The sequence below is a fragment of the Genypterus blacodes genome, unplaced genomic scaffold (assembly GCF_046128005.1).
Source record: "Genypterus blacodes isolate CSIRO-AG114 ecotype Tasmania unplaced genomic scaffold, CSIRO-AGI_Gbla_v1 ptg000067l_1, whole genome shotgun sequence".
Lineage (NCBI taxonomy): Eukaryota > Metazoa > Chordata > Actinopteri > Ophidiiformes > Ophidiidae > Genypterus > Genypterus blacodes.
In genome coordinates, this window is record NW_027466879.1 from 310001 (window position 1) to 327019 (window position 17019).

General features: G+C 44.7%; 2 protein-coding genes across 4 annotated transcripts in view; one reads left to right on the forward strand and one right to left on the reverse strand.

Moving 5' to 3' along the window:
• Positions 1-9982: 9982 nt before the first annotated feature.
• On the forward strand, positions 9983-14870 carry anp32a (acidic (leucine-rich) nuclear phosphoprotein 32 family, member A). The gene is made up of 7 exons (XM_076155722.1): positions 9983-10141; positions 12131-12280; positions 12374-12496; positions 12609-12804; positions 12898-13022; positions 13280-13334; positions 13517-14870. Exons 1-7 carry the CDS (start codon positions 10088-10090, stop codon positions 13582-13584), a joined length of 771 nt encoding a protein of 256 aa, XP_076011837.1. The 5' UTR covers positions 9983-10087; the 3' UTR covers positions 13585-14870.
• The window catches only part of coro2ba (coronin, actin binding protein, 2Ba), a 30038-nt gene continuing 27555 nt past the window's right edge, over positions 14537-17019 (reverse strand). For all 3 annotated transcript variants that reach the window (XM_076155719.1, XM_076155720.1, XM_076155721.1), the window contains one exon: positions 14537-16932. In XM_076155719.1, the coding sequence (XP_076011834.1) occupies positions 16798-16932 (135 nt within the window). In that variant the 3' untranslated portion in view covers positions 14537-16797. The remainder of the gene's footprint in view (positions 16933-17019) is intronic.

Sequence of the window (17019 nt, forward strand, 5' to 3'; positions counted from 1 at the left end):
CTTATTGCTCCACCCAGAGGCTTCAGAGTGGACTTTGGACTTTAATGAACACCTTAGAAACGGTGTCAGGTGGCAGCATCGGTGTGTAAAGGGGGGTAAGTTATGCTCACGGCTCTTTGTCAGCAGGTGGCACCTCCCTCACACACACACACACAGACACCGACACACACAGATGACCTGGACACACTCCTGACTCCCCAGAGGACTGATGGGATGGGTGTGTTCCTTTTTCCCCCAGTTTAATTTACATGCTACAGCAGGCTGACACACATAGAGAGGAAGAGAGAGAGAGAGAGAGAGAGAGAGAGAGAGAGAGAGGGGAAGAGAGAGAGAGAAGAAAAAGTCCAAAAGAAAAAGAGAAACTCCAAAATGGTGCTTAATGACATCATCATCCTCATCATCATCATCTTCTGTGTTCCAGACTGTGAAGGTTGTCATCTTCCCACCTGAGCTCTGTGACGCTGAGGTCACATGGGGTCAAACCCTGGAGCCTCTCTGATGATGAAGATGATGATGGTGAAGAACCTTTCATATTTGAATATTTCAGAGGCACTTTAAACCTTCTACATTTTTCAGCTGAAGCATTTTCCACATTAAGGAGGCATGAAAGTCTGAGGCGGCCACACCAGGTGAGGGGGATCCTGCTGAGGAAGCTCGAGCAGGAACCCTGCAGAGATGTGAGACCAGCAGGCCTCAGTCGTCCGGCTCGGTCTACTTCCTGGCTCTTATTCCAATATCAGCACACGCACTTTCAATTTCCTCAAACTTCTCTCTTTCTCTTTGTTTGTGACAGACAATATGAGCAGATGATGAATTTATTGTGAGATGTCTCTCTGTCAGTGGAAGCAATTTCCCAGCAGTGAGAGTCTGAGGCAGCGCTGCAGGAAATGTGAGGGGGAAAGAGTTCTCAAGGAAAAAAAGATAAAAAAAACATGCATAATCACACATCTCTGCAGCGAGAAGGCAGGCGAGGAGTCAAAGTCAACGAGGGAGAGCAGAAATGGGAGAAAACACAACGAGAGAGAAAGAGAGAGAGAGAGAGAGAGAGAGAGAGAGAGAGAGAGAGAGACTGCCATTGTTACAGCCACACACATTCACACAGAAGAGGGGAAATGACAGAATAGCGATGGTTCGGGGGACAGAATGAGCTTTTCAGACGGATAACAATGGAACGTGAGTCCATCAGCGGCTCGGCTCGCTCCCGCCTCACACACACACACACACAAGCTCTCTGCGGCTTTTGTCTGTGGAATTCCTGCAAAATCAGGTAGAAAATGACCACGAAGCAGCGCAAACACGTAGAATAAGCAGGAACACAAGAGGCAGTGAGGTTATTGTGATCCTGACACACACTCGGTCACTCTGAGCCGTAAACACGCCTCAGTGTCCTCTCCCGTGAAAACAAGCGAGCAGGCCGAGGAGAGGAAGCGAGGAAGAAGGAGAGTGGTGTTATGAAGTTGGGCTCACTTCTGATGGCAGAATGGAAATTATGCAAATGAGACGCAAACTGTAAAAACATGAACGCGGGGAGACGTCATGCAAATTGCAATCGTCTTGATACGGCAGACAAGAAGCTTCCATTTATCCCTGCAGGTTCTCTCTTTACTGCGCTGACTGGAGGTCTGTGGAAAACGCGGCTCCGCTGACATTCACAGGCTCGTCTTCTTCTTCTTCTTCCTCTTCTTTCCGGGTGACTGAGGACACGGTGCTTCATTCTGAGGTGGAGGCTCAGCGGGTGCATTCCTGAATGTCAATCATTTCACAGAGGCCGCCGCTGAGCCAAGACGCAGGGATGGAAATGTCGAGGAGGACTTTGGTCTGCTGAGAAAGAATCTAAATCCCTCAAGAGAAGCAGCAGAGGATTCTGATTAAAATCTACTGTTATCAGGATGAGGATGAGGATGATGAGGATGAAGAGTGAACAAAAAGGTTCAAATGAAGCTTTATGAAACATTGTTTGCCAGGAAATTGCACCAAACTGGCAAAGATGAAGTTCAAATTATTACTCAGAATAGAAGTTTGGTTCATTTTCATGTCTTTTCTTGTCTTGTGTCTTAAAGGTACAGTACGTTCTTTCAGATCCCTGTAATGAGATGGATTGTATGAAAGGACATGTTGAGATGAGAAATAAGACTTTCAGGACTCAATAAGACAGCGATCGGTTGGTAATCAGTCAATAATGGGTCAGTAATCATGAGGTCATCCTGCTGTAGCTGTCTGGAGGCTCCTCCTCCATTCTGCAACAACATAACAAGAATGATCTCCAAACATCTCAGACTGAAGACCTGAGTGTTCTTGTTTCTGCCACGCGTCTGTGAAGAGAATCAGACAGGAAGTTAAAGACTGTCTTGTTTTCATTGTATCCTGTCATCTGCTGGTGTTACCTCATCTCATCATCCTGTAGTGATGACCAGATCTGTGTCCAACACTCAAACACCTTAGAATGAACATGAAGACGATTAGCAAATACAGAATTATGCATCATTCACTGAGCTGAAGTATGATGAGGTACTGACAGGGATGTGTGTGTGTGTGTGTGTGTGTGTGTGTGTGTGTGTGTGTGTGTGTGTGTGTGTGTGTGTGTGTGTGTGTGTGTGTGTGTGTGTGTGTGTGTGTGCAGTATCTGAAATGTCAGCTGCATATGTTTGCTACATCTGAAATCACATAAACACCTTGTATCTTCATTTGTTTATCTATTAATGGCAAATGTTCATTTCCAATATGAATGCATTATCATGTACAGCTGCATGAATACTTCCAGCTTCATCTAAACAGGGCCGTTGCGTTGCTGATCCTCACTGTTACAGCACAGTGTGAGTGTGAATGCACCGCTGTCACTTTAACTCACAAACATTTCTGCATCTGTGTGAAAAGAACAAAACAAACTCTGGTGTCCTCCAGCCGTTGCTCGGCGCAGGAGGTCTTGTTAAGGAGTCTGAATCTGGTTTTTCACACACAGAGCCTGTGGATGAGCTAATGAGGGGGAGAGGCCGAGGAGCAGAGGAGCTGCACACGAGCAACACGCCGCTCTAGTTGAGCAGAATAGAGAAGCCTCATTAAATTTTAATTGCAGCCCGATCCTGAGTGCATCACTGTAACATCCAGCTGCATGTGACCTTCTTCTCCTCAGTCACTCCTATCAGATGAGTGTGTGTGCGTGTGCGTGTGCGTGTGCGTGTGCGTGTGTGTGTGTGTGTGTGTGTCTCATCTGTCCTCTCGTCAGCAGCGCAGCATTGTGTTATGTTGTGTTTGTAGTAAATATTTATGAAACAATTCCCCAAATGTTTCCAAGAGGATCGTTTTCCCTCTGACTGAACAGAATCTGAACAGGAACACGCCTCCACTTAAAGAATAAGGTCCAGCACATGACACACACACACACATACACACACACACACACCCTGATGCTCCACTGAACCCTCCAACAATAGACTCCTGCATGAAGAATGGAGCCTGAGTCAGACTGTTGCTGTGGACAGAGAGGTCATGTGATCAGTATGCACAGCAGGGGGGATGAGTGTGTGTGTGTGTGTGTGTGTGTGTGTGTGTTTATCGTCTTCCTGTCCTGGGTGGGTGTTGTATTACAAGGTACTGTCTCCAAACTGCCAGAATCAATTAACATGAATAATGAATGTTCTCATCCCGAGTGCTCGTTTGGTTCCAGCTCCCATTGTTCTCACACACACACACACACACACACACGCAGGTTTCTTTAACTTTGCTGGGGTGACGCAAAGCTAATTCCTTTAGAAATAAGAGTGAGGCAACACTTTTGACACAGGCGTGTTTTATATGCAGGTGTGTGGAATGTTTCCTCCTCAGGAACACTGCAGCTGAGTGAGAGCAGTCTGTATAGAGGAGGAGAGACGTCACACACACTGCACACACACACACACACCAACGTGCACTTAAAGCAAGCAGCAGCAACGGAGATTCAAATAAGCAACTTCTACAGAAAAACAGACGTTTCCTTTTCTTTCTGTCTCCATGAATCCTCAGTGAGATCATATTACATCATGATGTCACTGACTGACACAGAATCAACAACTTAAAGATTCATAAGGAGTTGGTTCTATAAGACTGAAGTGAGGATGAATCGCCTCACAGAGCTCCAAACCCAAGGACGTAACATTGAACATTGATATGAAGAGTAGCAGAGTGAATGAAGACGATGCTGCTGCTGCTCTCTCAGCTCAGCGTGATGAAGGCTGAACATTTCAATATGAGAGGAGCTCAGTGAGCACGGTAGAGACCCAAGGCCCGAGGGGGATGAATATCCAAAAGACCAAGACCAAACAATCCATCTTCTCCTGACAGTGATCGTGTGTGAGAGGAACCACACCTTACAGAGCTCACACACACAGCCGGAGCGACCTCCAGTCTCACCGCCGCTCTGCAGGCTGCAGGGAGCCAGGGAGCCTGTAAGACACAGACCAGGGCTCCATTCACCTGCCTGCTAATGTCCTAACTTGTGATATATGTGGGGAAAATGCACTTTATATAAATGGAGCAGATACCTGAGGATGTTCTGCAGTCCTCTTCATCCTCACACAGAATCAGGCGGCTCTTCCTGCTAACTGGGCTGTGTGTTGTCATGGTTGAGTTGATGATGGAAGCTGAATCTCATTAAAGTATCAGCTGCTTATTGATCGTATGCAGGCTGGATGGAAGAGTGCACCTATTGGTTTGGCAAATATAGGAGAAATATGTGTTTTAGTGAGTTTGATTCTTTGCCTTAGGAGAGCCACTGTGCTGTGAAACAACACAGCAGAGCCATCAGCTGTAACCGAGGCCAACCACCCCCCCTCTGAAAGGCCTTGCTGCACCCCAGGGACACAGAGGAGCACCGGTCTACAGCAAAGTACAGCAGATGTTCTAACTTTACAACTTATAGAAGTAAACCCGGCTTTAATTCAGCATCGGAAACTTGGGTTAGTGGCAAGAAAGCTGCCAAATGTCTGATCCTGACTCATACAGAGGGAGATCTCTGCTCTGATCACATCTGCCCGGGGGTCTGAAGGATGGAGGTCGTGGGAGGAGAGTTACTCGGGGACACGAGAGCTTAGTGACTTTATGAGAGTGATTTGAATGCAGCATCTGCCGAGCGAGAACACTTAAGCTGCAGACACCACAGGCAAAAAGTGCTGCCGTGTGGAGAGAAGTGGAAATACACACGCTTAGATATGGAAATATTATACCAGCGCTCCTCCTGCTCCTCTCTGAGCTCTGAGCAACATGGGGTCAAGCACAAACTGCCTGGTTAGATAAAGCTGAGAACGGGATCCAACAGAAGAAGTGACACTCTGATTAAAGATTCAGTTTGCATTCATTAAAGCAGTTAACAGTTCAGTCAACAGTTTCCTCTCGCAGCATAATAGTTTCTTCTTCATTATGAACATGAAACAGTTCAGCGATGATGCAAACAGAATAGATCCGTCCTGATTATTTCAGGAAAAAAGGCGAAGATTGCGTCATCGCTTCTTGCCGTTTCCTCTAAAGCAAATGTCGCCATCTTGTGGTGAATCAACACTCCTACAAACACACGTTTGTCAAGTTTGCTGTACTACACTAAACATACAAGGACACACACCAAGTCTGCACGAAACTATGGATTCTACACTTATATTAACTTTCTTTAGAGTATATGAAAATGCATTTACGATTGCGACTACATTCATATTTGTGTGCACAAGAATCTAATCATTAATCACTGTGTGTGTGTGTGTGTGTGTGTGTGTGCTGTGTGTGCTGTGTGTGTGTGTGTGTGTGTGTGTGTGTGTGTGTGTGTGTGTGTGAGTGTGTGTGTGTGTTTGGAGTCAGATTACCATACCCATCGTCAAGGAAACTGCCGAAACAGAGATATGATCGTACATTAAGGGTTAAGAAGAATTTTTCTAAGTAATTAAAAATACCAAAAACATTTCTTATTGTATACTTTACAAAGCGGGAACATTGGTCGTGAGGCCTGCTGCAAAACCCACAATCTCCAAAGCGACGCTGGAGGCGGCTTATGATCGGGCAGCCATTACTGTGGCAACAGCACGGGACATTCCTGCAGTCAGCAGGCCGAGTCCTCGCTCTCCAGGCATCTGAACAACCCCAAACACAGCACTTTAGGGTGACCTTTCCTTGACCCCATCATGAGGAACAGCTGTGTGAGGATCTTGGCTTTAATCAGCATCTTCATAATCCACATCTGAGCTGAGGAGCTGGATTATCGTGACAAAAGAGAAACGCAGGATAACGGTGATATAAACAAATAAGATCTGTAAGCACACAGAACAAATAATAGGGTATTATTTAAACAAATGTGGGCTAACATGTGAGCTATGAGATATCCTGCTAACAAACCTGGTGGATGTCAGAGGAAGAACTGCTGACACGGGTAAAAGCTCCAACAGAGTGAGATGATGCTGCAGAGTGATCAGATATCTGTGCTTTTGTGTTGTGTGTCCAGGAGTGATGAGGCCAAATAAGCCTCAGTGGTGTTCTAGTGCTTCTGAGGAGTTAACTTTACAAAATGCTGAGACACAGAACCTCCTAGAATAGACCTGAAGGTGTGTGTCTTCACCTGAGATTGTTACCAACAGGCTCATTTGTCATCCAGGCCAGTGTTCTGCAGACTGCTGGCAGGTACAGCCAGGTACGGCGCACAGCCACATTAAAGTGGGAAACACATTTCCGTCTTGGACAGAATTAAAGTCCTTGTTGAGCCCAAATGATCCTCACACCTCTGAATGCATGTTTGTCTCAGTAACTCCTAACATTCATAAACATTCGGTGTGTGTGTGGCTGATTGTTCAGCAGCAGCACCTGATTCTGCTCCTCACACACACACCTTCAGGTAGATGTTCACTCTGTTCCACAGCCTGACCCCAGCTGTCTGCACAAACCTGCAGACAGACACCGCTAAAAGTGTTGGTGCCCTTCAAAATAAAACCAACACTCACTTCTGAAATAGATTAAAACTGACCAAAAGTAATCAGCCTCCATTCTTTACTCCATATTTAATAGAAGTGACACTTTGCTTCTGATTTTCGATGTGTGACCCATTTTAAATAATAATTGCATGGCGTTCTTTAATTGGTATCACAGGTGTCTTTAATCTTACAATCATTAAAGTCATTCAGTTCACTTAAATGGAGCAGCGTTCCCTCTGAGCTGTTTGGTGACATCGTGCCTGTGACCCTTCACTTAATACTTGGTCGCCCACTGTGAGGCAATCAAACGCTCTGCAGCTCTGTATGAGAAAGTCTGCTCGTCTCAGCTGGTGGTTTGTTCCACTCTCAGGGTCGACTGGACGGAGCTTTGTGACTCTGGGCAGAATGTTTGGCTCCAGAATGCCTTGATTACCTTCTGTTTTCTGTCTTCATCGCTCAGGATGAAGAATCCCTGTTCCAGACACAGCAAAACAAACCCCACAACATAACAGAGCCTCCTCCGTGTTCCACAGGAGGGACGCTGTTCTTCTCTTTGAAAGTTCCCTGGTTTCTTCAGTGAACAGAGCAAAGCTAAAGTTCCATTCCCCCAGGAGCATTGTAGTTTACACACATGATTTTTAGTGAACTGCACTTTCTGGAGCCCACTTTCATTCAGAAGGTGACTGATGGTACCTGCTGTAGTTTGACACGTATGATAGATCAAAATAGTCTGCTTGAAATATCACAACATTTCAATTATTCATGATCATTTCTATTAATTGTGTCCATGTATTTTAATATGTTTTATAATTTGAAATATGTTACATCAAAAATCAAAAAGAGCAAAGTGTCACTTCTATTAGATGTGGAATACAGAACAGTGGATGCTGATTGCTTGTGATAGTTCCAAGGCTATTTAAGGACATATTTAAATGGAGGAATAGTTCTGTGTTACAGTGTGAGGAAGCTGCACAGAGTTCATGCTTTCATCTACAGGCAGCAGTTAAGTTTGTACGCTGCTGCTGACCACTCTGGTGTCTGTGTGTAGATTCAGACCTTAGAGTTTGATGACATAGTGCGGTTATTTAAAAAAATTCAAAAATGTAGCTTGCAGTACCTTTAATTCTTCCATGGCAAAGTCATAACCTCACAGTGCTGCCCCCTAGTGGAGGGCACAGAGAGGAGCACATGGTGTCGTCGCTTGTGCTTTCTGACCTCTGATTTGTATCCTGAGAAGTTAAATGACGTGTTCCGTTCTGCAGTCAGCTCGTGTGTGTGTGTGTGCGTGTGTGTGTGTGTGTGTGTGTGTGTGTGTGTGTGTGTGTGTGCGCGTGCGTGTGTGTGCTGTTTTTGTGACGCAGCTTGTTTGACATGAAGTATGATATTTTTCAGTGTTGTCATTAAGAGCATTTACAGAGTTAAGAGAAGTTAATAAAAAATTTAACAAAATGAAGTCTAACTGGGTGGGACATTGTCAACGTGCCTCATAACGCCTAACAGCCTATCGGAATAGAACCTGAACTCAAAGTGAAACTGATGAAACAGCTTTAGTAGTGCGTTACTCTGCCAAATAGAAAGTAGAAGCCAACAGTTATCAGCAGGAGGGCTGTCTCTCTCTCTCTCTCTCTCTCCGCCTCACGCTTACCCTAACTTTTAGGGTGATAAATAATGTGCATCTCCAAGATAAGGAGTGAAACTGTCCGTGACTGCAATATAGTTATTTCTCCAGTCCGCTGAGTTTGTGTCAGCAGCCACCAAGTCAGTCTGCCAGTGCACCGCCTGTCTCCACTGTGCTCACCGCTACACTCACTGCTCTCCTCCACTCACTGCTCTCCTCCATTTACACCCTGACCCTGGTCACTGGCTGCAGACTGTTGGCTTTGCTTCCCTCTTGTGGATAAAGAGAGTAAATGATGGTAACGGTCTTTGGGAAAGACCCCTCAGAATGTCTCAGTGCCAGAGAGTTACATCATAATAGAGCAGAACGTGATCAACTACACACGCAATGTATTAGAACCGGGTCTAAACAAGGATTATAGAGGTTTATAGTTGAATATTTAAGTATTTGTCATTATTATATTTATTATTTATCGTTTATATTTTAAGTATTTATTTGACAAAATTATGAGACACTTTGATGTAAATAAACGTGATTGATAACATAGATCATTTATAAATAGTATCAGAGTTATATTAGTTAACATCGTGTTTAAAATAAATAATTTACACGTTTTGTTTAGTGACGAAATGCTGAAATGTCTATGACGTGACTTGTGTGTCCAATTCGGTTTTCACAGCAATTGCTACAAGGAAAAAAAGCTTAGCTGTGTTGTGGTATTGTTGGTTCAATAAAACATAGAACGGATGCTTTAGGGTTTTTATATTCAACAGCAGTTTGTGTGTGTGTTCATGTGTGTAATAATATGTAATATGTGTGGTTTTGTGTTATACAGTACTGCAACTTCACCACAATTACATAACAGGCGCAAGTAGCGTGCATTTATGCGTTTATAATCATTTAAATGTATTTTTCTATCTTATAATTCTAACATCAGCACATTAATGAACAAAACGTTTGAGGTCTGCCTTTTGTTTTCATAATTAATGTTATTTGGGAATTTTATTTTTTCGTTTATTTCTGTGACGTTGTAGTGGAACGTCGATTAAAATAATATTCTTCAAAAAGTGAGACGTGGTTATATACGTAGATGAAATAATAATAACCTTTTGTTTATTTCTAATGTATATAAATCGATAGAAACACGAGGGGATTACGTTACACATTTACACACTACACGGGACAAAACATGTATGGGATTTATATATTATTTTATTTAAATTCATAACAATATAACACACACAGGGAACGATAAATGCATATGTAAGCATGATATCTATCCATTTAAACTTAAGTTAACAACCGAACTCGACAACAAAACCCCACCCAGTTTCAAAGCCGCTAGCTGATTGGCTGCCGTGTCTGTAAATCCAGTCCCTCTTTACTCGGCGCTTCTCATTGGTCGACGGTGACGACAATCCTCCAACGTCCTCCCACCCACCGAGGGGATCAAGTTTGAATGAACAGCAGCAGGCTCTTCAAGAGGCGCTAGTTGCATTTGCAGTAAATATTAAAAGTGTGCATCGCATCCCGGCTGCGCTCACCCAAGATGGACATGCAGAAAAGAATTCATCTAGAGTTGCGGAACCGCACTCCGTCAGACGTAAGTGGGCTCCGTTCTCGCTCTCGAACGCTCCACGCTCGGCTAATGGAGAATCTCCGGTGTGATGCTGCCTCGGCGCGGGGAGACAAAGTTTCCTCCAAGTTAAAAGACGATGGACGCGGCGGTTCACTCCGTCGCCGTGCGGACGCCGCTTCGCTCCGTGGCTGCCGCGGGGTTGTTAGCTCAACTTTTTGTGCCGCTCCGTGTTCCGTGTGCAGTTTGGAGAATGCAGCAGCGGCGGAGGCATAAACAAGGCAGCAGCGGCCGGAGGAGCCATGTTTGTAACTTTAGATACACCAACGCGTTGTAACGGTGTGTGTGTACGTGTGTGTGAGCGCCGTGTAGCCATTGTTCGCTCGGTTTACCTGCATGGTTTGACTCGTATTTGATACCTGGAGGAGCGTTTGGCGCGTTAAGCGTATGGATCCTCAAAAGTCGTTAAAATAATCGATTATGTTAGAAGACCTTCGACTCAAATGATCGCGTCGCACACAGAACATGGCTGGAAGAGTCCCGTTGCTCTGCTGTATTCCAGCACGGAGGGATTCAAAGCGGCATTTGAGCAGCTTAACGCCGGGCAGCTGCAGCCTGTGCAGCCCGCAGATGGCCGGAGGAAGGCGGCGTTAGCAGAGGCACCAGCTTCGACCCAAACGGCGCCGGAATGTATGAAAACCAAACAAACCCCATCGATTCTAACGGTGCATTAGCTCACTTAGCCGGTTCACGGTCGCGTCGCCATTTCGACCTCCAGCCATAATGAAAACAAATTCTCGAGCCGCGTTGCTCTAGTTTTCCAGAACTAGGACAAGCCGCCATTTTACCGAGAAACAAAGGCAAACTGCAAAACATCGAATTACCCTTTTCATTCGACAGAAACGACGAACGAGTCATCATACCTTTTTTTTATAAATAGAAGTCTATATACGGCATCAATCCGATCCAACTGTTTAGCACAAGCAACAATGAAAGGTTTGCCTGGCAGCGCTGTAATCGGCTTAAACCGCCCCTCCTACTCACAAATGACCCTGTGCACGACTCGTAGGTTGTTTGGCTCGACTTGTTTTCTGCCATGATAGCAGCGCCGCTCGTAACCATTCGCGCTCACATTCTGTACATCATACATTACATTTTAAGTCGTGTTTCGATCCATTTTAACTCGACAAACTACCACACTACGTCTGTTTCTATGCAAAAGTAGCTAAATGTGATATTTACGTAACAGAGTGACAGCCACTGTATCGCGATACTTCGGCACTGAGGCGTCTCGAGAGGACGGGGGTTGACTTGTGTTTATAGTTCCGGTTCTCGACGCTGATTGGCTGAGTCACGTTCGTAGAGACGCACCACACCCGAAAGTCGTGCACCTGTGACCTCATAGCAGCCGGTTGCATTAAGTATTAATGCGCCCGCCCGGCCACTCACTTAGTGTATAATGACAGGGACTATATTAATGAGGGAAGACCTTCAACATGACACCCAGAGCAACTAAACACGTACAATATAGATGTATAGAAGTGTTTTTAAAATAGTCTTAAGATTATTTCAGGCCCCTAATGCTATCATGTTTCAGAGCTTAGTCCTCACAGCTGATTGTATTAGTGCCATGTAGCAGTTATTGATAATATAATAGTGTTATGAATCGTCCTGTTTAACTGACTCTTCTGTTACACAGTTGTGCACTCAATTTATTGTAATGATGTTGTGTATAGTATATGTATGAATTTGATTTGTGTGCAGCAGTGTGGTACATTTGTTAGCACGTCTGCACAGATCCTCAGGGCCCTTTAGTGTCTGTCCATAGTTCAGAGACAGGCTGGCTGGGTGAAGTGTGTGTAAGCCTGTCATAGACTGCCAACATGTCCAGGGTGTGTCTTCCCTCCCGCCCCCAGCGGGCCCCTCCCCCGCACTGGTGGATGTAGCACAGGGATGTAAATGTGATCTGACAAATGCTGACCACATGTACTTGTTGTACTCGTGTTTGACGTACAGGTGAAAGAACTCGTGCTAGACAACTGTCGCTCAAACGACGGCAAGCTAGAGGGTCTAACAGACGCGTTTGTGGAGTTGGAATTTCTAAGCACAATCAACGTCGGCCTGACGACGGTCGCGCACTTGCCGAAGCTAAATAAACTCAAAAAGGTGGGTGCTTCTCTGCTCCTAACACAATGTGAGTGAGACGCCTGGCCTGTAATAATGTATTGATCATGTTTTGATGGTTGTATTGATCCACAGCTTGAACTCTGCGATAACAGGATCTCAGGGGGGTTGGAAGTACTCGCAGAGAAATGTCCCAACCTCACACACCTCAACCTCAGCGGAAACAAGATTAAAGACCTCAGTACAATAGAGCCATTGGTAAGCGCAGACACAGAAAACATCAAAAAGTGTGTGAAAGAAACACACAGTTTTGAAGTTGAAAGAACAATATTGGTGTATTATTTATCAAACTTCATTTTCCTCCTGACAGAAAGATCTGGGGACCCTGAAGAGCTTAGATCTGTTCAACTGTGAAGTGACAAACCTGAGGGAATACAGAGAAAGTGTGTTCAAGCTACTACCCCAGCTCACGTACCTGGACGGCTACGACAAAGACGACAAAGAGGCGCCGGACTCCGACGGCGAGGTTTACGCAGGCTTGGATGACGACGAAGACGACGACGATGGTGGGTCACAGGGATTTGGTTCAAGTGTTTCAGATTCCAGGCATTCCGTTTTTATCGCAAATTGGTTTGAATTGTCTCCTCGACTTCACCCAGATGTAGACGAGGAGGATTACGATGAAGATGCTGCACCAGGAGAAGAGGAGGATGAAGAGGGGGAGGACGATGAAGATGAGGAGAACGAGAATGAGGAAGAGGATGATGACGACCTCAGTGGAGAGGTAGGATGAGTCTACTTTTTTGTTTCAGCTATTAGAAATCTGTCCATCCTGTTTGTTTTGTGTATTGAAATGAGGGTAAACGTGGAAGAAAGATTGGAAATGAGATAATGGCTCACTTTGGAATCCTTTTGACTTGTATCTTAAACTGCAGTATCTTCCAGTTGTTGCAGGAAACCTTCATTTAAAATGTCTTTTCTTAATTATTGGAGATCTGGTTTGGAGTAACCCACAATACTTTGATTTCTCTTGCTGCGTAGGAAGAAGAAGAGGAAGATGTGAACGATAAGGAGGTTGATGATGAGGATGAAGAGGGTGAGTAAGATGGCGGCGGCTAATCTTCACCGCAATTTGTGTGATTTCTGAATGGCCATTAGTTGCTATGGTGCGTGTGTGTGTGTGTGTGTGTGTGTGTGTGTGTGTGTGTGTGTTTGTGTGTGTGTGTGTGTGTGTGTGTGCATGTCTACATCTTTAAATGTCTCTCTGTTGTTTTGTAGAAGAGGAGCGAGGCCAGAAGAGAAAAAGGGAACTGGATGAAGAGGGGGAGGAAGACGAAGATGATTGAAAGTCCTCATAAAGCTACAATTGTTGTGAACTGACTGTTTTAAACTTGTATCTCCCAGTCACTTCCCAACAGCCCCGTGTTCCCCGCCCTGCCCCCCCTCCCAGTTTCATATTGCAGTAGAGCTGTTTTTCTTATTGGCCAGTCAGGTAGAGGGGCCGCCGGGGGGGCGATAAGTCACATTTATGTCCCTCTGGCGTCCTGTATTCCACTCTTTACTGTCCACACCCGACTCCTCCGTGGACATGAGTTTTGTAATATCAAATAATAGCTAAGATAACCTTTTTAAGAATCGTTTTTGTTTCCTCACCGTGTGTATGACCAGTTTCTGATGACTATTTTAAGACACCTGTCAAACCCCCGCCCCCCCCACCCACCCTACCTCACCTCACCCACCCACCCATCACCCAACCACCCTTGGAAAAAAGAGAAAAAAATTAGAGTGCATGTCTATTACATTTTAAAGTCAACTACTGGATTTCATGTGTGAGTGTCCTCTCCTCGTCTTAAACTTATTTTTGCATTGTACTTTTTTAATGTAAGTTATGTGTTTGTAGTGTCACAGTATGCCAATGTTCTCTGCTGTCCTGGTGTGAAAATTCTGTCTGAACGTGCAGTGTGACCCTCGCAGGGGGCATATTTTTAAATCACAGCAAAAAAAACAACAACAACAAATGTCTGCCCTTGTCAAAGCTGCTCCTCCTCTTTGAAAACCCTCAGCTTTGATAGTTCGGAAATTACGTGTTCTTGTAAATAATGACCAAATCTATTTTTTTGTATTCTCTTTGATGAAGGCAGACATTGAACAGACAACTGAGATGAAACTTTGAATTGTTATAAGATATTAAATGATGTATGCTGCTTTATCTAAACTACGCAGTGTGAAATTTCTTGAATTTGAACACTTTGTATGTATAATCTTTCCATAAAGAGAAATGCTCAACACCAGAATTCATTATTGCTTTTTTTTTTTTTTTTTTTTTTTCTTCCTCCATGTTCTTTTCTGTGACACACACACAGGTGGCAATGTTTGGATTTGTGCTGGTAGTGTAGAGGAGTTCTAGATATAAATGGAGGTTATAACTGCAATGTGCATTGAAAATTTATTGATTGTTTCAAAGTGTAAAATCTGGAAAATGGCCACGGATTTGGACTTTATTTTCATTCATATTTTATGTAATGGTCAAATTGGCCTACCTCAGTGATTTTCACTCAATGTTCAACCCACTGTCATCAGCCAATTCTGTTTTTCCTCCCATTCACTTCAATAAATCCCTTTTATATATGTTTCGAGGCTTGTGGTCTTTGCATTACGTGGGTAAAGTAACAAGGGTTTTGTACACAGACTTGCAGCTTGAAGTTTTAACACATTCAGTTCAGATGGAAACAGAGCCTAGGATGCATCTACAGCAGACTGAGGTATGAGATGGTACACAGGGAGAGAGAGAACAGTCTAAATGCAGAGTCATGAAGGTTCAGCTGGAGCATTCTTGGTATTCACAAAGTTAAATCACAAGTTCAGTGTCAAGGGTTAATCTGAAGGCATCACCATGACAACACAATTTGTCCTTCGTACAGCAAAATAAAAATGCCATCCGTCTTGTTTCTTACTTCTTACTCGGACAAAACTTCAACTGTGACTCCTCTTCCGTTTCCATTACAGTTGCTCTTACAGTCTCTGGCACATAAACATCTAACCTTCACCTCTCCTACATGTGACCTTTGACACACGGGTCCAAGTCTGCAGCGACTCCACAAAGCCTTATGGACGACTTCAACCTTCAGTCCTGAACCGACTCGGGGGTACAGACACCATGGTGTGCATGACAGTGACCCGTCTCTTTCCTTCTCTCAGAGATTAGTAATAAGGCAAGGCTGACTGAGGTTAAAGCCACACACAAGGTCTTTCCACATCCTTTAGGTGATCCAGTCGCCACTTCTCTGAAAATCAAGGAAAGAGCTTTGATGGCAAACGAAGTGGGAGAGGATGACGTCTTATGTTCTACATCAAAGCTACACATCTACAGGTAAACACGGCTTCATAATAGTGATATTCTTACTTGAAACATAAAAGGATGGTGTTAATGTAACAGATTGCTGTATTGTTAGGAATAGACATTATATATTAAGTTATTTTCGATGCAGTCAAGGAACTGAAACCCTTTCAGGTTAAGTTTCTGTCAAACTCGCACCACTTCAACTGGAAACATCATTCAGCAAAATCAGTCAAGCACCACAGTCATTACTGTGCAGACACATCAGAAAAGCACATCGGGATAAACAAATATCATTGTTATTGGCTAAAAAGATGAAATGTGAAATAAATAGAGCCCGTCCCTCTTGCATGTCCAGAGACAGTCCAGTCCTGGATCCACGTCTCCTCTGCCTCTTTCCCCACTTTAAATAACAAATAACACTTGCGAGGGAGCCGCCCACTCTCCTTGGAGCAGAGACTGCATCTGTGTAGCACATGTCAGCCTTGTGATGTCATTTCATAGACCACAATACGTATAAGTGAGGAAAACAATAAGGTAAGATGTTAAGCAGCTGTGTGGTCCATGTCTGCAGAGGTTCCTCTCCTCTGTCAGGTGCAAACTCCTTCACATGGCGCCGTTTGAAGGTGATGCAGCAGTCCGCAGCAGGAAAACTGTTTCTGCAGCAAGTCTAAGGCCTCAGGGAAGAAAAATAGTAGCCATTACAGTTTCTCTACTCTCCACATTTTGCCTCAGCAAGACAGGAGAGCGTGAGCAGTGTGGAAGGTCTCAGCGGAGGAACGTGGGGAGATGTTTTTTCCGGGTAATGATCAAGGCATCGCCACACGGATGAGTGGTTAGAGATAATGGCGGAGACGGAGACAAACATTGGGGAGGTCTCTTTGCTTTGGGAATATGCAATAACTGAAGCATGTGATGTGATCGATGAAGACCAAGTCATAAAACAAAGAAGAGCTAAACTGAGATCAGCCGTCTCTACAATTTGATGAACACTGCCTTTCTCCATCACTTAACATAACTGTAAATGTTACAATATCACATAAGTTCACCATCCAACAGTTGTTATTAATGTGTGCACCATCCAGGGGGGGGGGGGGGGCAGCGAGGACGAGGTTATGATATGGCGCGGGGTACATCAGAGAAACGGGGGCTCAGAAGCTAGTTGGAGGTCAGCGTTTAGTGGCGAAGAGAAGTCTCCTCGCCGGTCCAGGAGGCCCAGAGGTCAGACGTTGTTGGGGCTCACGTTCTTCAGGTTGTTCAGCTCCAGCTCCAGTTGCCGTATTCGCACGTCCTTGGTGGTCAGCTCCTCCCTCAGCCGCCGGAGCTCGTCCTGCTGCCTGAAGAACATCCGCAGGAGCTACACCACCGAGAGAAGGAGACACACTGGATCAGACACACAAGCCTGGAAAACTGGCGTCAAATGAGGAGCTGTGAGTGTAAAGTG

What these genes read in the sequence shown, in the direction of transcription:
- anp32a (XM_076155722.1), top strand. Translation starts at nt 10,088, where the DNA reads ATGGACATGCAGAAAAGAATTCATCTAGAGTTGCGGAACCGCACTCCG. An exon ending in AGCTAAATAAACTCAAAAAG is followed by an intron (nt 12,281 to 12,373) that starts GTGGGTGCTTCT and finishes ATTGATCCACAG; the next exon opens with CTTGAACTCTGCGATAACAG. An exon ending in ATGACGACCTCAGTGGAGAG is followed by an intron (nt 13,023 to 13,279) that starts GTAGGATGAGTC and finishes CTTGCTGCGTAG; the next exon opens with GAAGAAGAAGAGGAAGATGT.